General features: G+C 41.3%; 1 protein-coding gene across 2 annotated transcripts in view; it reads left to right on the plus strand.

Annotated features, from left to right (window-relative positions):
* Positions 1-21,594, plus strand: part of LOC124613189 — a 75,978-nt gene that overhangs the window by 45,830 nt on the left and 8,554 nt on the right. The window contains exon 3 of one of the 2 annotated variants that reach the window (XM_047141842.1): positions 13,690-13,866. In XM_047141842.1, coding sequence (XP_046997798.1) covers positions 13,690-13,866 — 177 coding nt within the window. The remainder of the gene's footprint in view (positions 1-13,689; positions 13,867-21,594) is intronic. The other variant, XM_047141850.1, reaches the window with a different exon arrangement.

A 21,594-nucleotide genomic window follows, 5' to 3' on the forward strand; every position in this document is an offset into this window, starting at 1 on the left:
TGCAACACAACGTCGCATGGACTTAACTAATCACCAAGAATCCTGCAGAGATGTGAGATGTTGTGCATGTGGGGTGTCGCCTTGTCCTGCTGGTAATGCCCAAGTCCATTGGAATGCACAGTAGACAAGAATGGATGCAGGTGATCAGGCAGGACGCTTACATATGTGTCACCTGTCAGTCTACATCTACATCCATACTCCGCAAGCCACCTGATGGTGTGTGGCAGAGGGTACCTTGAGTACCTCTATCGGTTCTCCCTTCTATTCCAGTCTCGTATTGTTCGTGGAAAGAAAGGTTGTCGGTATGCCTCTGTGTGGGCTCTAATATCTCTGATTTTATCCTCATGGTCTCTTTGCGAGATATACGTAGGAGGGAGCAATATACTGCTTGACTCCTCAGTGAAGGTATGTACTCGAAACTTCAACAAAAGGCCCTACTGAGCGTCTCTCTTGCAGAGCCTTCCACTGGAGTTTATCTATCATCTCTGTAACGCTTTCACTATTACTAAATGATCCTGTAACAAAGCGCGCTGCTGTCCGTTGGATCTTCTCTCTCTCTCTCTCTCTCTCTCTCTCTCTCTCTCTCTCTCTCTCTCTCTCTCTCTTTTTCTATCAACCCTATCTGGTACGGATCCCACACCAGTGAGCAGTATTCAAGCAGTGGGCGAACAAGTGTACTGTAACCTATTTCCTTTGTTTTCAGACTGCATTTCCTTAGGATTCTTCCAATGAATCTGTCTAGCATCTGCTTTACCGACGATTAATTTTATATGGCCATTCCATTTTAAATCACTCCTAATGCCTACTCTCAGATAATTTATGGAATTAACTGCTTCCAGTTGCTGACCTGCTATATTGTAGCTAAATGATAAAGGATCTTTCTTTCTATGTATTTGCAGAACTTTACACTTGTCTACATTGAGATTCAGTTGCCATTCCCTGCACAATGCGTCAATTTGTTGCAGATCCTCCTGCATTTCAGTACAATTTTCCATTGTTACAACCTCTCGATATACTACAGCATCATCCGCAAAAGGCCTCAGTGAGCTTCTGATGTTATCCACATGGTCGTTTATATATATTGTGAATAGCAACGGTCCTACGACACTCCCCTGCGGCACGTTTGAAATCGCTCTTACTTCAGAAGACTTCTCTCCATTGAGAATGACATGCTGTGTTCTGTTATCTAGGAACTCTTCAATCCAATCACACAAGTGTTCGTCTGATAGTCCATATGCTCTTACTTTGTTCATTAAACGACTGTGGGGAACTGTATCAAATGCCTTGCGGAAGTCAAGAAACACGGCATCTATCTGGGAACCCGTGTCTATGGCCCTCTGAGTCTCGTGGACGAATAGCGCGACCTGGATTTCACACGATCGTCTCTTTCGAAACCCATGCTGATTTCTACAGAGTAGATTTCTATTCTCCAGAAAAGTCACTATACTCAAACATAATACGTGTTCCAAAATTCTAAAACTGATCGATGTTAGAGATATAGGTCTATAGTTCTGCACATCTGTTCGATGTCCCTTCTTGAAAATGGGGATGACCTGTGCCCTTTTCTAATCTTTTGGAACGGTAAGCTCTTCTAGAGACCTACGGAACACCGCTGCAAGGAGGGGGGCAATTTCCTTCGCGTAATCTGTCTAAACTCGAACTGGTATCCCATCAGGTCCAGCGGCCTTTCCTCTTTTGAGTGATTTTAATTGGTTTTTCTATTCCTCTGTCATCTGTTTCGATATCTACCATTTTGTCATCTGTGCGACAATCTAGAGAAGGTACTACAGTGCCGTCTTCCTCTGTGCAACAGCTTTGGAAAAGACATTTGGTATTTCGGCCTTTAGTCTGTCATCCTCTGTTTCAGTACAATTTTGGTCACAGTGTGTCTGGACATTTTGTTTTGATCCACCTACTGCTTTGACACACAACCAAAATTTCTTAGGATTTTCTGCCAGGTCAGTACATAGAACTTTACTTTAGAATTCATTGAACTCCTCTCGAATGCCCTCCTCGCACTACATTTCGCTTCGTGTAATTTTTGTTTGTCTGCAAGGCTTTGGCTATATTTATGTTTGCTATGAAGTTCCCTTTGCTTCCGCAGCAGTTTTCAAACTCTGTTGTTGTGCCATGGTGGCTATTTTCTATCTTTTACGATCCTGCTTGGCACATACTCATCTAATGCATATTGTACGACGGTTTTGAACTTTGTCCACTGATCCTCAACCCTATCTGTACTTGAGATAAAACTTTTGTGTTGACCATCAAGTACTCTGAAATCTGCTTTTTGTCACTTTTGCTAAACAGAAAAATCTTCCTACCTCCTTTAATATTTCTATTTATGGCTATAATCACCGATGCTGTAACCGCTTTATGATCACTGATTCCCTGTTCTTCATTAACTGTTTCAAATAGTTCGAGTCTGTTTGTCACCAGAAGGTCAAATATGTTACCGTCACGAGTCAGTTCTCTGTTTAACTGCTCAAGGTAGTTTTCAGATTATCCTTTTACAAAAAAAAAAAAAAAAAAACACTGGATTCTTTGTCCCTGCCACCCGTTATAAACATTTGAGTCTCCCAGTCTACATCTACATCTACCTTGATACTCCGCAAGCCACCCAACAGTGTGTGGCGGAGGGCACTTTACGTGCCACTGTCATTACCTCCCTTTCCTGTTCCAGTCGCGTATGGTTCGCGGGAAGAACGACTGTCTGAAAGCCTCCGTGCGCGCTCTAATCTCTCTAATTTTACATTCGTGATCTCCTCGGGAAGTATAAGTAGGGGGAAGCAATATATTCGATACCTCATCCAGAAACGCACCCTCTCGAAACCTGGCGAGCAAGCTACACCGCGATGCAGAGCGCCTCTCTTGCAGAGTCTGCCACTTGAGTTTATTAAACATCTCCGTAACGCTATCACGGTTACCAAATAACCCAGTGACGAAACGTGCCGCTCTTCTTTGGATCTTCTCTATCTCCTCCGTCAACCCGACCTGGTACGGATCCCACACTGATGAGCAATACTCAAGTATAGGTCGAACGAGTGTTTTGTAAGCCACCTCCTTTGTTGATGGACTACATTTTCTAAGCACTCTCCCAATGAATCTCAACCTGGTACCCGCCTTACCAACAATTAGTTTTATATGATCATTCCACTTCAAATCGTTCCGTACGCATACTCCCAGATATTTTACAGAAGTAACTGCTACCAGTGTTTGTTCCGCTATCATATAATCATACAATAAAGGATCCTTCTTTCTATGTATTCGCAATACATTACATTTGTCTATGTTAAGGGTCAGTTGCCACTCCCTGCACCAAGTGCCTATCCGCTGCAGATCTTCCTGTATTTCGCTACAATTTTCTAATGCAGCAACTTCTCTGTATACTACAGCATCATCCGCGAAAAGCCGCATGGAACTTCCGACACTATCTACTAAGTCATTTATATATATTGTGAAAAGCAATGGTCCCATAACACTCCCCTGTGGCACGCCAGAGGTTACTTTAACGTCTGTAGACGTCTCTCCATTGATAACAACATGCTGTGTTCTGTTTGCTAAAAACTCTTCAATCCAGCCACACAGCTGGTCTGATATTCCGTAGGCTCTTACTTTCTTTATCAGGCGACAGTGCGGAATTGTATCGAACGCCTTCCGGAAGTCAAGAAAAATAGCATCTACCTGGGAGCCTGTATCTAATATTTTCTGGGTCTCATGAACAAATAAGGCGAGTTGGGTCTCACACGATCGCTGTTTCCGGAATCCATGTTGATTCCTACATAGTAGATTCTGGGTTTCCAGAAATGACATGATACGCGAGCAAAAAACATGTTCTAAAATTCTACAAGAGATCGACGTAAGAGATATAGGTCTATAGTTTTGCGCATCTGCTCGACGACCCTTCTTGAAGACTGGGACTATCTGTGCTCTTTTCCAATCATTTGGAACCCTCCGTTCCTCTAGAGACTTGCGGTACACGGCTGTTAGAAGGGGGGCAAGTTCTTTCGCGTACTCTGTGTAGAATCGAATTGGTATCCCGTCAGGTCCAGTGGACTTTCCTCTATTGAGTGATTCCAGTTGCTTTTCTATTCCTTGGACACTTATTTCGATGTCAGCCATTTTATCGTTTGTGCGAGGATTTAGAGAAGGAACTGCAGTGCGGTCTTCCTCTGTGAAACAGCTTTGGAAAAAGGTGTTTAGTATTTCAGCTTTACGCGTGTCATCCTCTGTTTCAATGCCATCATCATCCCGTAGTGTCTGGATATGCTGTTTCGAGCCACTTACTGATTTAACGTAAGACCAGAACTTCCTAGGATTTTCTGTCAAGTCGGTACATAGAATTTTACTTTCGAATTCAATGAACGCTTCACGCATAGCCCTCCTTACGCTAACTTTGACATCGTTTAGCTTCTGTTTGTCTGAGAGGTTTTGGCTGCGTTTAAACTTGGAGTGGAGCTCTCTTTGCTTTCGCAGTAGTTTCCTAACTTTGTTGTACCACGGTGGGTTTTTCCCGTCCCTCACAGTTTTACTCGGCACGTACCTGTCTAAAACGCATTTTACGATTGCCTTGAACTTTTTCCATAAACACTCAACATTGTCAGTGTCGGAACAGAAATTTTTATTTTGATCTGTTAGGTAGTCTGAAATCTGCCTTCTATTACTCTTGCTAAACAGATAAACCTTCCTCCCTTTTTTTATATTCCTATTAACTTCCATATTCAGGGATGCTGCAACGGCCTTATGATCACTGATTCCCTGTTCTGTACATACAGAGTCGAAAAGTTCGGGTCTGTTTGTTATCAGTAGGTCCAATATGTTATCTCCACGAGTCGGTTCTCTGTTTAATTGCTCGAGGTAATTTTCGGATAGTGCACTCAGTATAATGTCACTCAATGCTCTGTCCCTACCACCCGTCCTAAACATCTGAGTGTCCCAGTCTATATCTGGTAAATTGAAATCTCCACCTAAGACTATAACATGCTGAGAAAATTTATGTGAAATGTATTCCAAATTTTCTCTCAGTTGTTCTGCCACTAATGCTGCTGAGTCGGGAGGTCGGTGAAAGGAGCCAATTATTAACCTAGCTCGGTTGTTTAGTGTAACCTCCACCCATAATAATTCACAGGAACTATCCACTTCTACTTCACTACAGGCTAAACTACTACTAACAGCGACGAACACTCCACCACCGGTTGCATGCAATCTATCCTTTCTAAACACCGTCTGTACCTTTTAAAAATTTCGGCAGAATTTATCTCTGGCTTCAGCCAGCTTTCTGTACCTATAACGATTTCAGCTTCGGTGCTTTCTATCAGCGCTTGAAGTTCCGGTACTTTCCCAACGCAGCTTCGACTGTTTACAATTACAATACCGATTGCTGCTTGGTCCCCGCATGTCCTGACTTTGCCCCGCACCCGTTGAGGCTGTTGCCCTTTCTGTACTTGCCCAAGGCCATCTAACCTAAAAAACCGCCCAGCCCACGCCACACAACCCCTGCTACCCGTGTAGCCGCTTGTTGCGTGTAGTGGACTCCTGACCTATCCAGCGGAACCCGAAACCCCACCACCCTATGGCGCAAGTCGAGGAATCTGCAGCCCACACGGTCGCAGAACCGTCTCAGCCTCTGATTCAGACCCTCCACTCGGCTCTGTACCAAAGGTCCGCAATCAGTCCTGTCGACGATGCTGCAGATGGTGAGCTCTGCTTTCATCCCGCTAGCGAGACTGGCAGTCTTCACCAAATCAGATAGCCGCCGGAAGCCAGAGAGGATTTCCTCCGATCCATAGCGACACACATCATTGGTGCCGACATGAGCGACCACCTGCAGATGGGTGCACCCTGTACCCTTCATGGCATCCGGAAGGACCCTTTCCACATCTGGAATGACTCCCCCCCGTGTGCACACGGAGTGCACATTGGTTTTCTTCCCCTCTCTTGCTGCCATTTCCCTAAGGGGCCCCATTACGCGCCTGACGTTGGAGCTCCCAACTACCAGTAAGCCCACCCTCTGCGACTGCCCGGATCTTGCAGACTGAGGGGCAACCTCTGGAACAGGACAAGCAGCCATGTCAGGCCGAAGATCAGTATCAGCCTGAGACAGAGCCTGAAACCGGTTCGTCAGACAAATTGGAGAGGCTTTCCGTTCAGCCCTCTGGAATGTCTTTCGCCCCCTGCCACACCTTGAAACGACCTCCCACTCTACCACAGGTGAGGGATCAGCCTCAATGCGGGCAGTATCCCGGGCAACCACAGTCTTAGTCCGATCAGGGGATGCGTGGGACGAGCTGGCCGTCCCCGACAAACCCCCATCCCGACCCCCACAGTGATGCCCATTGGCAACAGCCTCAAGCTGTGTGACCGAAGCCAACACTGCCTGAAGCTGGGAGCGAAGGGATGCCAACTAAGCCTGCATCCGAACACAGCAGTTGCAGTCCCTATCCATGCTAAAAACTGTTTTGCTAAGCACGTCTGAACTAATCTACAGAGAGCGCAAACAAATCGACAAAATTTAAACGGTTATTAAAATACAAGATTGCCTAGTAAATGCAGTAATACTGCTACTTGCGCACTGCTGACACTGCTCGGCGGCGGAAGGAGACTAAGCGAAATTACACTATTCAGGTACTAAAACACGATGCTACACTCTCAAATACTATAATACGCCCGAAATTTATGAATTACACAATGCAAGTACCAAAAACACGCAAAGAAATTAAGAATTAAACTATGTAACAAATGAGGGAGCTAGGAGTATACGACTTGCTGCTCAGCTGCTTATCCAACGGCGGCAGGGAGCACACTGACTGCGACCAACCGACACTGGCCGTTCAAAACAAAACAGTAGACAAACGACTACGCGAATTTACACTATTCAGGTACTAAAACGCGATGCTACAACTCTCAAATACTATAATACGCCCGAAATTTATGAATTACACAATGCAAGTACCAAAAACACGCAAAGAAATTAAGAATTAAACTATGTAACAAATGAGTGAGCTAGGAGTATACGACTTGCTGCTCAGCTGCTTATCCAACGGCGGCAGGGAGCACACTGACTGCGACCAACCGACACTGGCCGTTCAAAACAAAACAGTAGACAAACGACTACGCGAATTTACACTATTCAGGTACTAAAACGCGATGCTACAACTCTCAAATACTATAATACGCCCGAAATTTATGAATTACACAATGCAAGTACCAAAAACACGCAAAGAAATTAAGAATTAAACTATGTAACAAATGAGTGAGCTAGGAGTATACGACTTGCTGCTCAGCTGCTTATCCAACGGCGGCAGGGAGCACACTGACTGCGACCAACCGACACTGGCCGTTCAAAACAAAACAGTAGACAAACGACTACGCGAATTTACACTATTCAGGTACTAAAACGCGATGCTACAACTCTCAAATACTATAATACGCTCGAAATTTATGAATTAAACAATGCAAGTACCAAAAACACGCAAAGAAATTAAGAATTAAACTATGTAACAAATGAGTGAGCTAGGAGTATACGACTTGCTGCTGCAGCTGCTTATCCAACGGCGGCAGGGAGCACACTCTGGTTAATAAAATCTCCACCCAAAACTATAACCTGGTCGAGAAATCTACTTGAAATATTTTCCAAATTTTCCTTCAGGTCTTCTGCCACAACAGCTGCAGAGCAAGGGGGCCTATAGAGACATTCAATTACAATGTTTGAGCCTGCTTTAACCATGACCTTCATCCAAATTTTCACATTTTGGATCTCCGTCAATTTTCTTCGCTACTATTGCGGTTCTTGTCTCTATAAACATGCCGTGTGTGTGTGTGTGTGTGTGTGTGTGTGTGTGTGTGTGTGTGTGTGTGTGTTGTCTGTCTGTGAGAGAGAGAGAGAGAGAGAGAGAGAGAGAGAGAGACAGAGAGAGAGAGAATCAGAATTAATATCAAAATTCAAGAATAAGACAGAGGCATACATCCCTGGGAGAAAAGCAATATACACTCCTGGAAATTGAAATAAGAACACCGTGAATTCATTGTCCCAGGAAGGGGAAACTTTGACACATTCCTGGGGTCAGATACATCACATGATCACACTGACAGAACCACAGGCACATACACACAGGCAACAGAGCATGCACAATGTCGGCACTAGTACAGTGTATATCCACCTTTCGCAGCAATGCAGGCTGCTATTCTCCCATGGAGACGATCGTAGAGATGCTGGATGTAGTCCTGTGGAACGGCTTGCCATGCCATTTCCACCTGGCGCCTCAGTTGGACCAGCGTTCGTGCTGGACGTGCAGACCGCGTGAGACGATGCTTCATCCAGTCCCAAACATGCTCAATGGGGGACAGATCCGGAGATTTTGCTGGCCAAGGTAGTTGACTTACACCTTCTAGAGCACGTTGGGTGGCACGGGATACATGCGGACGTGCATTGTCCTGTTGGAACAGCAAGTTCCCTTGCCGGTCTAGGAATGGTAGAACGATGGGTTCGATGACGGTTTGGATGTACCGTGCACTATTCAGTGTCCCCTCGACGATCACCAGTGTAGGAGATCGCTCCCCACACCATGATGCCGGGTGTTGGCCCTGTGTGCCTCGGTCGTATGCAGTCCTGATTGTGGCGCTCACCTGCATGGCGCCAAACATGCATACGACCATCATTGGCACCAAGGCAGAAGCGACTCTCATCGCTGAAGACGACACGTCTCCATTCGTCCCTCCATTCACGCCTGTCGCGACACCACTGGAGGCGGGCTGCACGATGTTGGGGCGTGAGCGGAAGATGGCCTAACGGTGTGCGGGACCGTAGCCCAGCTTCATGGAGACGGTTTCGAATGGTCCTTGCCGATACCCCAGGAGCAACAGTGTCCCATATTTGCTGGGAAGTGGCGGTGCGGTCCCCTACGGCACTGCGTAGGATCCCACGGTCGTGGCGTGCATCCGTGCGTCGCTGCGGTCCGGTCCCAGGTCGACGGGCACGTGCACCTTCCGCCGACCACTGGCGACAACATCGATGTACTGTGGAGACCTCACGCCCCACGTGTTGAGCAATTCGGCGGTACGTCCACCCGGCCTCCCGCATGCCCACTATACGCCCTCGCTCAAAGTCCGTCAACTGCACATACGGTTCACGTCCACGCTGTCGCGGCATGCTACCAGTGTTAAAGACTGCGATGGAGCTCCGTATGCCACGGCAAACTGGCTGACACTGACGGCGGCGCAGCACAAATGCTGCGCAGCTAGCGCCATTCGACGGCCAACACCGCGGTTCCTGGTGTGTCCGCTGTGCCGTGCGTGTGATCATTGCTTGTACAGCCCTCTCGCAGTGTCCGGAGCAAGTATGGTGGGTCTGACACACCGGTGTCAATGTGTTCTTTTTTCCATTTCCAGGAGTGTGTTTTCATGCATTTTGTTAGTGTAAGGCAATTCCTGCATTAATTTAGACTGGGAATGTTTCACTTAACATGTATAAGATGTCTAAACAGAGGCAAGAAGTGCCACTTGGATGTTATACATATTTGTAGTCACTTTTTCAACAGACTACCACCATGAGAAATTTGTAGTGTCTTTAATTGATCCTGCAGCTCATAATGTATGGAAATGGGTACAGTACAGATAAAGGCTTAAAATGTTTCCGCTCTGGATGGAAAGGGATAAATACAATGAAGTTTTCTGAAGACAGTACCACTGGTTATGTGAATACTCTATCAGAATTCTTGAAACTCTGATACCTTGTATCATCCAAACAGTTTAGTGTACACACACTCTCCGTGGTGTGACTTAACTATTCAATGACAGATATCGCATTAAATATGTGATTGCTCTGTTAACACTGAGGGTTAGTGCTTAATATGATTTCTTTTTGTATAATACTTCCTAATGTTTCGTGAACTTCCAGAAACTTCACAGCAGTGAAATTCTAAATTAATTTAGGTTGGGAGCTCAACCAGTGAGTGAAGGTATTTAGTCTTGGCAATGCCTTGTTTAATGATAACTTCTCTTGCGAACATTTACCAGCATGGCATTTTATGTTGCTTTATTGCATCTAGTTCCCACTTTATTATTGAATAAATACATTTAAAGTTAAGCAGTAATGGAAATTCCTGGATGGAACAACATGTAACATAATGGAAACGCAGCCACTTGCCTACTGCGGACTGGTGGGTGTGGCCTAGAAATGCATAGTAGAAAACAATTCACACTAGCTTCACATGCACATGCACATACAACAACTGACACCAAAACCTATACTCTTGTGGCTACAGTTACATCTTTCTATGCTCTGCACGTCAGTCCACTGTAGGTGAGTGGTTATATTTAACATTATTCAAAACTTGCTGTTGACCACATTGTTGTACATATTTTCTTATAATTAATGGTCCAAAATAATGTGATCATGGGTGGTTAGCATACAGTAACAAAACACCCTCTACAGAAATTCTTTTAGGATACCATAGTTACTGATCCGTACATGTACTGCAGAAAATGTGGAATTGCGTGAATAATAGATGACTGTGGCACTATAAATGTCATTGAATCTCTTAAGAAGAACAGCATTATTCAGATAATGTTGGGCACTGACTGGATTGCAATATGATGTATAAACTGGTACACTGGGAGAAATTAGAGTGAAAATACACAAACAAGATTCAGGTCAGAAAACACCTATAAGCAATATTTGTCCCACAAGCTTATAATAAAACCTGACAGTAACACGAGAATGGGCAATTTTCAGGAACCGGGACATTCACTGAGTAGGAAAAAATAAGATTAAACACAAGGAGAAGGGGTGTGTGCAATTTTCAATAATTGCTTGTTGATATGCTAACAACTAGAAAGAAGTCACATATTACATTTGAAGGCATGAAATGGTAATGAAATATTGGAAAGATGGTAAACTCATGAGGTGGAAAAAACAAGTTGGCTGAATGTAGAACAACAGTTGAGTACGGGAGGTAGGTTTGTGCAGCAAGGACAAATTAGGAGAGATACTTTTTTTTGGAAGGGGGGGTGAGCTGATGTTTTGTGTGGGAGGGTGGTGGCAGCAAGGGCATTCTTTGTGATATTGTTCCATTTGCACTACCAGAATGTCAAGGCTGGAGGGGAAACATGGAAAAAGGGGGAGGGAGGGGAAGATGCCACATTTTGTGTTGTTGAACAATATTTAAATTTTAGTATCTCTAATGGGTATAGAGTCTTTTGAAGGATCATGCCAACTTTGTGCAGTCACTGTTGACACTGCCATGTTGCATAGTCTGATTTGTCAATAACTGAACATTTACTCTAATAGTGCATACGACTATTAAAAACTTTGGTGTGTGTTCCTCAGACGTCTCTCCAACAACAGAGCATGAGTGGAGATAACCAGGAAATGAAATCCCAGGGAATGCAGCTATGTCATTATTTCTTGGCATCACAAATGTGTATAGTATCTTAACTGCAAATTTTTCCTTGTTCAGCATCTTTTGTGTTAAGTGTTGGTTTGAGCAATAAAATGTAGGGCATCAGACTCAGCTAACAGTAACAATAATGTGGAAATACTTAGAGGCATTGAGTTACAGGAAGGCACAATGACAAGGAGTCTGCAGCTCGTGGTCTGGTGGCTAGCGTTGCTACCTCTGAATCACAGGGTTCTGGGTTAGATTCCGAGCTGAGTTGAGATTTTTCTCTGCCCGGGGAGCGGGTGTTTGTGTTGTCCTCCTCATTTCATTGTCACTCGTGAAAGTGACTATATTGATCTGTGTAAAGATTGGGACTTTGTACAGATGCTGATGACCTCGCAGTTGAGTGCCCCACAAAATAATAATCATCATCATCATCACCACCACCACCTGACAGTGGCAATGGTAGACACAGCTACTTTTGAACAGTCTTTCTTCTGCAGTAGAAAAGACACATGTACGCAAGGGCGAGATGGGGGGGGGGGGGCTGTCTGGGGGTGCTAGAACCTAGACTAGACTAAAGCACTTGGAGACAAGGCCATGTGTTGGAGTTGTCTACTGCAGTAGGAGCACTTTGTCCAAAAGCTTTAATATTGTGACTGTATTTTTCATTGTGCTTGTCTACGACTCAGCATGTCTTTTATATGGTGAGTAGCAACCCTGTCTGTATTTTTGTTGCTCCATCCTACACTTCATTGTACTCTTCTAAGTAAAGGTGTTGTACCTAAAACTCCTCTGTTGGAGTCTAGGTAGTGAACACACACAAGACCTCTTGGAGCACCATAAGGAGAGAATTAGATCGGATGTTAAAATAATGGAATTATATACTTGGCTAGGAACTGGAAAACATATAATCAAAATCACATTTCTTATTTGGAAGTTTATTTTCTAATGGCAAGTTTGATTTAGGGGAATATTGTGGCATTATGAAATATTGTAGAGGATGGGTCCAATCAATTAGTATTTCCTTTGGACCTTGTAAAACATTAACTGCTGTCAGTTGTGCAGTTTGCTAAGTTAAATAAAAAGCATTCTGTCAGTTTTGTGCATTGTGTTAAAGGCGATGTTTACCCTGTATGTTGCAAGCTTGGTCATTTACGATTTTTGATTGAATCTAATTCAGAGATTATATTAGATACCAACTTGGTGATTCTTTGTAGCTCATCGGTTTACTTCATTTTACTGTACAGCTGTTGATCAATAGCTGCAGTATTTCTTAGACATTTGTTTTTAAAGTGCCCGATCGCAAATATGTAATACATGGTAACACCTTTCTTTTTCTCTCCCTCCCTTCCTCGTCAGACATTTTAGCTACTGCAGATCATTAAATAACATAATGAATTACAAGGACCAGTCAGATTAAAATGAGACAGATGGAAAAAGTTAGTAAACTGATCGTTATTTGAAAAGTAACCAATCACCATAACTGTTAATACATCTGTCCCACTGTGAGACAAGATGGTAAATGCCTTCATGGGAGAATGTTTGTTGTTGTCTACAGAACCACATTCATACCCAGGTTTGCACCTCCTTGTCTGAAGCAAACTGATGTGCACAAATGTCTTTGCTCCAAAAATACGGAAATCACGTGGGGAGAGATCAGGACTGTATGGACAATGTGTAAGGGTTTCCCATTGACACATCTGCAGCGTAGTCGAAACAGGCTTGCCAGCTCTGGGGAAACTCGCAGTGACATTTTTCTTTGACTACAAGGGGCTGCTGCTCGTTGACTTTCTGGAACATGGTACCACAATTAATGCACAGTGGTATGTGGACAATTTGCCTAAATTGAAGTGTGCCCTAACACCCAAACACACAGGAAAGTTGGCAGACGGCATAATTCTGTCACAGGGCAGGCCTGCTGCAGTTTTTCAGACTAAACTGCAGAAGTTGTGGTGGAAAGTCCTGACACACCCTCAATGCAACCTATTCTGTCCCCATATGGTTTCAATATTTTGGAGCCCTGAAGAAATGCACTCATTGCCATCAATTCGCAGAGGTGCACACCTGGGTAAAATTGTGGTTCTATAGGCAACTGCAAACATTTTTCCATGTGGCATTGATTGTTTTGTCCCACAGTAGGATAAATGTATTAACAATTATAGCAATTACTTTTGAAATAATAAAATTTTCTTTCTTTTCCATCTCTCTCATTTCCTTGTGATTGCCCCTTGTACATTTCTGGTTAGTTTGTTGAGTGTCTTAGTTGTTAATAACATTTGAAATTTGTTGGCAGAACTGTAATGTAATGTAGTGTGTTTATTCACCACAGTACAGTCCTTATGTAAAGGCACAGCAACACAGTAGAAGATACTTAAGGCGTGGAGCCTGCTCCGAGCTGCAGAATCTCTGTATGCCATCACCTCGTAAAAAAGAGCCAGTTAGTCCACCTGTCAGTCCGAGCAAAGTGCGTTTTCACCTTTTTTATAAGGTTAGTATTGTATTCATGCTGTAACATTCAGTGAGTGTATGTGTTTTTGATACCTATTTGGAACATGAAAATGTAGTGTGGCTACATAATTCAAGTTTCTTGAAACAATATTGAAAAAGTTGCCTGTGATAACTAGGTCAACTGGTAATTACTACAACTAAAAAAATGTTCTGCAGTATAATAAAATTTCTCTTTATTGTTTGCGGAAATGGAACTAACAATTTATGCGGCAGAGGTGAGTGATGAATGTGCTGACTGTAAACAGTAGAAGTTGCAATATTCCTTCCTAGACTAGATTCATTCATGCTTCAACCTGAATGAGCAAACACAATTGGAATATCTGTCTTCCCAAACAGCAGTAACCATAAAGTTTAACAATAATCAACGTAGATTTATTTGTGATTAATTATAATTCCAGCCTTGCATTGAGTAATTACAAATGGGAAGAAATAATTACAAATTATAAAATATTTACTTGCATTTTTTTCCCTTTCATCTTGATGTCTACAGGGCAGATTTGTTTTTGTAATGATTGAAACACTTGTCTGCCAGTCAATTTTTGTGACATTTCTCACAGCACTGTGCATTATGTCTACACATCAGAAAAATATTAGATAGATTCAACGCAACATATTACAAAACTGAGAGTGATATGTTGACATAGATAGATTTCAATTGAACAGAACTTGGAAGTTACTGAACATAAGACTGCAGATGGTGTCCAGACCTTCTGGAAATTTTTTACAGTATTCTTATTGGGACATGAATCTTGACAAAAGTAAATAGGTTTGCAAGCTACTACAATGTATTTTAATTTTATAAAAAGAATTTTTGTTTTTTAAATTATTTTCACATTTATAATGGATTGTTTCAGAAATTTGCACTTTCTATTGCGCATAATTTTATAAACAAAATGTCATTGGGGAAAAAACTGTCTTAACTCCAGTAAAAAAAGTTTCAAATTGGGTATATTAATTTTAATAAAATTAACCTGTATCTGTGTACAAATTTTATGCATTAATGGTCTTTACACAGCAAGTTCATAATTTCATTTTAAAGAAAATATTTTTAGCGAAACTTGATGCATTTTTACGTTCAAAATATTGATGACTAAATACACAATAAGTTTCAACTCGAAAAAGTCTAACTAAAATTTTAATAACTTCTGAAATTTGTATATCACTCATTATGTATTAATAGACTGAATAAGAGAAAATAGTTTGAAAGAAAAACATTGAACAATGTATTTTTCAAAGTGCCTCCTTTATTACAAAATAATTAGGATATTGATCATTTATTGCTATACACTATCTGATCAAAAGTACCTGGGCACCCGTATTTAAAGTGAAATTGATCACTGGAGGTCATGAGAAGCAGACCTGTCAGTGTAAAAGGAGGTGAGGAGAAGTATTGTGTTGTTAGCTGAGAAGCAATGACAGCAGGACAGGCCAGTCAAGAGAGCTCAGCGACTTCAAACGTGGGCTAATTATTGGATATTACCTGAGTAACAAATTTAACAAGAACACTTAAACTTTTCTAAAGCCGCGAAAATTGACTGTTCACGTTATTGTGAAGATAAAGGAACAACCACAGGTAGATTAAGACCAGGCAGACCTTCTGTAAAGGGGGGGGGGGGGGGGTTAAAATATTGTATGACTTTGGTGGAAGGAATCACTCAGGAGTTCCAAAGTGCTACCACCAGTCCAGCACACACTGGATATGTGTAGGGAGTTAAAAAGAATGGGGCACAGTGGTTGAGCAACTTCTCGTTGAGGTAAATGCTAAGCGATGCTTCAGGGGGTGTAAAGAATGATGGGCAGTGGATGTCTGAAACAGAATGCTGTGGAGTAATGAATCGTACTATACCCCATTACAATCCTATGGAAAGGTGCAGGTTTTGTGAATGCCTAGAGAATGTACTCTGCTGTTGGTTTTGCAAATGATGGCCATTAAAAGATGAGGTGGTTGTACAGTGTGAGGGCATTTTGGATGAGTTACAATGTCTATTTTGCTCCATACCTCAGTATCTTACATTATTATCTACTGTGCTTTTGGCTCAGAAAGAATGGAGTGCTATTCCTCCATACATTGACACCTCACTTTAAAGTATTCTTAGTAAATTTCTAGCCGTCACAAAGGTGGAGGGTTGACACACCCCATAATAATTGTATTAATGTCATCTAATAGGTGTATGGATACTTCCAATAAAACAGTGCATGTTAAACATAGAAAACATATTTAATACATTGTACTCAAAAATAACAAAAGAAATGCTTCTATTGATTATAACAAGTGCTTAATGAAAAATTACTTCCATGTGTGTGGCTGTATCACATTGTGTATGTAAAAGTTTTAATTCTGAAATGTAACAAAAGTTTGGGCAACTACGTCAGTATGTTTAAAGATATTCATGTGATCATGTAATTGTACAGCATTTGACCACAACAAAGAACTGTCTATAATGATTATATACTCTTGTAACATTTCAGTACTAAGCTGTAATGGTTCTTTTAAGTGGGAATTAGTGGAGTTTAGTGGCAGCAGGAGCAGGACTTCTGGTCAGGTGAATTCAGGGTTATAAATACGAAATCAAATAACGGTAATGCAGGAATAGGTTTAATAATGAATAAGAAAATAGGAATGTGTGCAATCGGCTGTGAACAACATAGTGAATGCTTTATTGTAGCAAAGATAGATACAAAACCCACACCTACAGTCTGTCGGTAAACTGAAGAGTGAGCGAGTGTGTCCCCACTCTGCCAACCCAGCAACGTCACAAGGGGCTTCTACAGGCCGTTTCACAACGTTGTGCCGGCTCTGCCGCGGCGCGCGCTTTAAATCTGTGGTGACGCTGTGTACAGATACGTCTCTGCTGCGTTTATTTTTAGACAAATGCATGAAGACCATAAAGAATACAAAAAACGATATGTTCTTCCGAAACACAACATTATAGAGTAAATAATATTAACAGAACGGAAATCAGGATTCTACTACAAACAGAACTGAATGCCTTTTCATGCAAATGTATGTTCCTCCATTGCTATTCGTAATACGATCACCATGTGATGCAATCAATCTGTAGAATTTAAGGCTTGTTCTTACTTTCTGTTTCTACTGAAAGGTAGAAGTTTTCTTTGAAGGACTGTATTAAAACTTAACAATTCTTGCAACACGGAGAGTGTTTAAAAATTAAGCAGAAATTTATAATTTTGTGTGTTGTAGTAGTCAGATTTGCTCTACTTTTTGTCACAGTCTTCGTAAACATGTCTCAAAAGTATGTGTATAATGTTATGCATATTGGGTATTCACTCTGTTGTGAGCTGTCAAAAAGGTTACATGTGTTTTGCTAGCATCAACGATTATTTGTTTTCTATAAAAATAGATGAGAGAACCTGTATTAAATTTTGTTGTAAGAATGGAATAAAGTGTGTGAAATTTTTAGAATTGTTAAATATTGCTTTTGGTGAGCCTGTTATGAAAAACAAAGGGCATACAAGTGGTATAAACATTTCAAAGCAGGTCTTAAAGGGCAGCGGTTTTACAAGTATGGATGAGATTAAAAATGCACAGTTAAAAGACCTGTAAACTATCCCGAAGAAACAGTTCCTAAAGCGTTTCGGGGACTGGGAAATGCACTGGCATAAGTGTATAGTATGTAATGTGGATTATTTTGAAAAGTGTAACATTGCTGTAGGTTAACAAATAAAGTTCTTACCAAAAAATAAAAATTAATGTGTAAACACACCTCGTATGTCAAGCTTTCTGCTTATAAGTCCAGAATTGGGTTACGTGTTTCGAAGGAAATTTCAGCAGTGTTTATAATAGCTATTGCGCACATGTTTTAAGCAATATGTCGTAGAATCAGGTGAATAGTGGCAGAGATAGAGATTTAGTGTCCCATAAGCATCAAAGGTTTTACGTGATCTTGAAACTGTCTATAACAATGGGTTTCCTTCCAAAATTATTAGATATCCTTCATGGCGATACCAGTAAACCATGCGGCTTATTTTCACGTTCCTTCATTATGCGTCCTACTGGACGAGGCCGACGTTTTCATAAATTGCAACCATTTGATTGGGATTGGTAATATTAGCCAACAGTTCTTTTTGTGTCTCCTCTTTAACATACACTGTACTAACCTTAGAGACGATCGAAAGCTCGTTGCTCCGCAAATACCTCCTCTTCTTCGTATTCTGCACATTTTCTTGCAATGCTAGATGATTATCCATCACTTCCAGATATCGAAGTATATCAGTAAGTATACAAAGTTAACTGACACTGGTAACTGATACCACGAACAGAAACGATGTATATCACTGCACTCGGATATACACCGCTAGACAGGTAATGAGCAACAGATTTAGGGTGCCCCTGTAGTTCGGTGGCAGCGTTCTTCCGGGAAAGGCTCCTTCTCCACCAAAAGCGCTGCTTGCTCTTGTGTTTACAGACAGACTATACCACAATAGTAAATTTATATGCCAACTAGCTATGCAGATGAAGAGACTGAAGAAATGTATGATGCGGTAAAAGGAATTACTCAAATAATTAATAGGGAAGAAAATTTAATAGTCAGAGGGAACTGGAATTCAATAGTAGGAAAAGGAAGAGAAGGAAAAGTAGTAGGTGAATATGGACTGGTGATAAGGAATGAAAGAGGAAGCCACTTAGAATTTTGCACAGAGCAGGGTTTAATCATGACTAACACTTGGTTTCACTCGTGAAAGAAAGTTGTGTATGTGGAAGTGACCTGGAGACAGTGGAAAGTTTCTGACTGATTATATAATGGTAAAACTGAGATTTCAGAATAAAATTTTAAATTGAAAGACATTTCCAGTGGCAAATTTTGATTCTGACCACAAGTTATTAGTTATGAACTCTAGATTAAAAATACAGAAACTGCAAAAAGGGTAGGAAATTAAGGAGATGGGACTTGGATAAGTTGAAAGAACAAGAGTGGAAGACTCTTCAAGAGATTAAGTACGAAGGCAGCATAGGATCTAACAGGTAAAAAGACAAAGCCTAGTGAAATTCTTGGATAACACAGGTGATATTAAATTTGATGAAAGGAGAAAAATAAAAATGTAGTAAATGAAGCAAGTGGAAGGGAATAAAAATGTCAAAAAAATTATATTGACAGGAAGTGGAAAATGGCTAAGCAGGAATGGCTAGAGGACAAATCTAAGGATTTAGAGGACAGATAAATACTCCAGAATGAAATTCTCGTTTTGCAGTGGAATTTGCGCTCTTATGAAACTTCCTGGCACATTTAAAATTGTGTGCCAGATCAAGACATGAACTAGGATCCTTGCCTTTCACAGGCAAGTGCTCTACCAACTGAGCCACCCAAGCATGTCTCACAACCCAATCCCAAACCTTTAATTCTGCTAGACTTCCCAGAAGCTCTCCTGCAAACTTTAATTAAAACTGTGGGGACAGGTCATGAGTCATGCTTGGGAAGCTCAGTCGGTAGAGCACTTGCCTGCGGAAGGCAAAGCTCCCGATTTTGAGTCGGTCTGACACACAGTTTTAATCTGCCAGGAAGTTTCAGATTGATACTGCCTACAAGAAAATTAAATAAGCCTTTGGAGAAAAGAGAAGCAGCTATATGGATAGCAAGAGCTCATGTGGAAAATCAGTCATAAGCAAAGAAGGGAAAGCTGAAAAGCAGTGTGTCTACACAATGGATATGAACTTGCAGGCATGTTATAGAAATGGAAGAGGATGTAGATGAAGAGGAGATGGGAGATATGATATTGTGAGAATAATTGGACAGCACACTGAAAGACCTAAGTCGAAACGAGGCCCTGGGAGTAGACAAAATTCTGCCAGACCTACTGATAGCCGTGGGAGAGCTAGCCATGACAAAACATCTTTCTTTTGATATGCAATATGTGTGAGACAGGCAAAATACCCTCATATTTCATGAAGAATGTAATAATTCCAATTCCAAAGAAAGCAGTTGCCAATAGGTTTGAATATTATTAAACTGTCAGTGTAATAAGTCGTGGTTGCAAAATACTAACACGAATTCCATACAGAATGGTGGAAAAAATGATTAGAAGTGGACCTTGGGTAAGATCAGTTTGGATTCGTGTGGAATGTGAGCTCACATGAGGCAGTACTTGATCCTATGACTTAGTGAGCGAAAGGCTATTTGCAGTTTGTACAGAGACCAGAGAGCAGTTAATGAGTGGAGGGGTATAAAAGGGAAGAAGTGATAGAGCAGGGAGTGAGACAGGGTTGCGGCCTACCCCTGATGTTATTAAATCTGTACACTGAGTGAGCATTAAAGAAAACAAAAGAAAAATTTGGAGATGGAAATAAAGTTCAGGGAGAAGAACTGAGGTCTGCCAATGACCTTGTAATTCTGTCAGAAAGAGCAAAGGGCTTGGAAGAGCAGCTGAAAAGAATGGACATTGTCTTGAAAGGTGGGTATAAAATGAACATCAACAAAAGCAAAACGAGGATAATGGAATGTAGTCAAATTAAATCAGGTGATGCTGTGGGAATCAGATTATGAAACAAAATGCTAAAAGTAGTAAAAGAGTTTCACTGTTCGGGCAGTAAAATTACTGAGGGCCAAGGTAGAGAAGATATATAATGCAGACTGACAATAGCAAGAAGTGTTTCTGAAGAATAGAAATTTAATGTTGAGTGTTTGGAAGTATTTTCTGTAAGTATTTGTCTGGAAGTGAAATATAGACGATACAAAGATTAGACAACAAAAGAACAGAAGCCTTCAAATTTTGGTGCTACAGAAGAATACTGGATATTAGAGGGGTACTAATGCGGAGGTACTAAATAGAAATGAGGAGGAAAAGAAATTTGTGGCACCACCTGACTAGACGAAGGGTTTGGTTGAGACATCAAAGGATAACCTATTTAGTATTGGAGGGAAGTGTGGGGAGTAAAAATTGTAGAGGGGAGATGAATACAGCAAGCACATTTAGAAGTATGTAAGTTGCAATAGTTATTCGGAGATTAAGAGGCTTGCACAGGAGAGCTGCATCAAACTAGTCTTCGGACGGAAGATCACAACAACAATAATCTTAATGTTCCTCGTAAAGTGTCTATGAGAATGTACAAAAGAAATGGTGTTATTTGCATCAGTAGCAATTATTATTATTATTATTATTATTATTATTATTATAGCCTTTCCTTTCTCAGACGTTATGTCTGGTTAAAAATGGAAAATGACGCGGACCTTGATCAAGCGTGACTTCCTTTTAACTGTACGGTATATGTTATATTGCATTTAGAAACTTTCAGGTAATTGAACATGTATCAATAATTACGGATTTCTGTAGTTGTATATATAAGTTTGGATGTAGCTGTATTGCATTGATGTACTGGTGGATATTGTGTGGTATGACTCCTGTAGTTGATAGTATACTTCGTATACTGTCAACTTTATTCTATGCCACATGTCCTTGACTTCCTCAGCCAGTTGGATGTATTTTTCAATTTTTTCTCCTGTTTTCTTTTGTATATTTGTTGTATTGGGTATGGATATTTCGATTAGTTGTGTTAATTTCTTCTTTTTATTGGTGAGTATGATGTCAGGTTTCTTATGTGTTGTTGTTTTATCTGTTGTAATGGTGTTGTTCCAGCATAATTTGTATTCATCATTCTCCAGTACATTTTGTGGTGCATACTTGTATGTGGGAATGTGTTGTTTTATAAATTTATGTTGTAAGGCAAGCTGTTGATGTATTATTTTTGCTACAT

This window comes from Schistocerca americana, chromosome 1, assembly GCF_021461395.2.
Source record: "Schistocerca americana isolate TAMUIC-IGC-003095 chromosome 1, iqSchAmer2.1, whole genome shotgun sequence".
Lineage (NCBI taxonomy): Eukaryota > Metazoa > Arthropoda > Insecta > Orthoptera > Acrididae > Schistocerca > Schistocerca americana.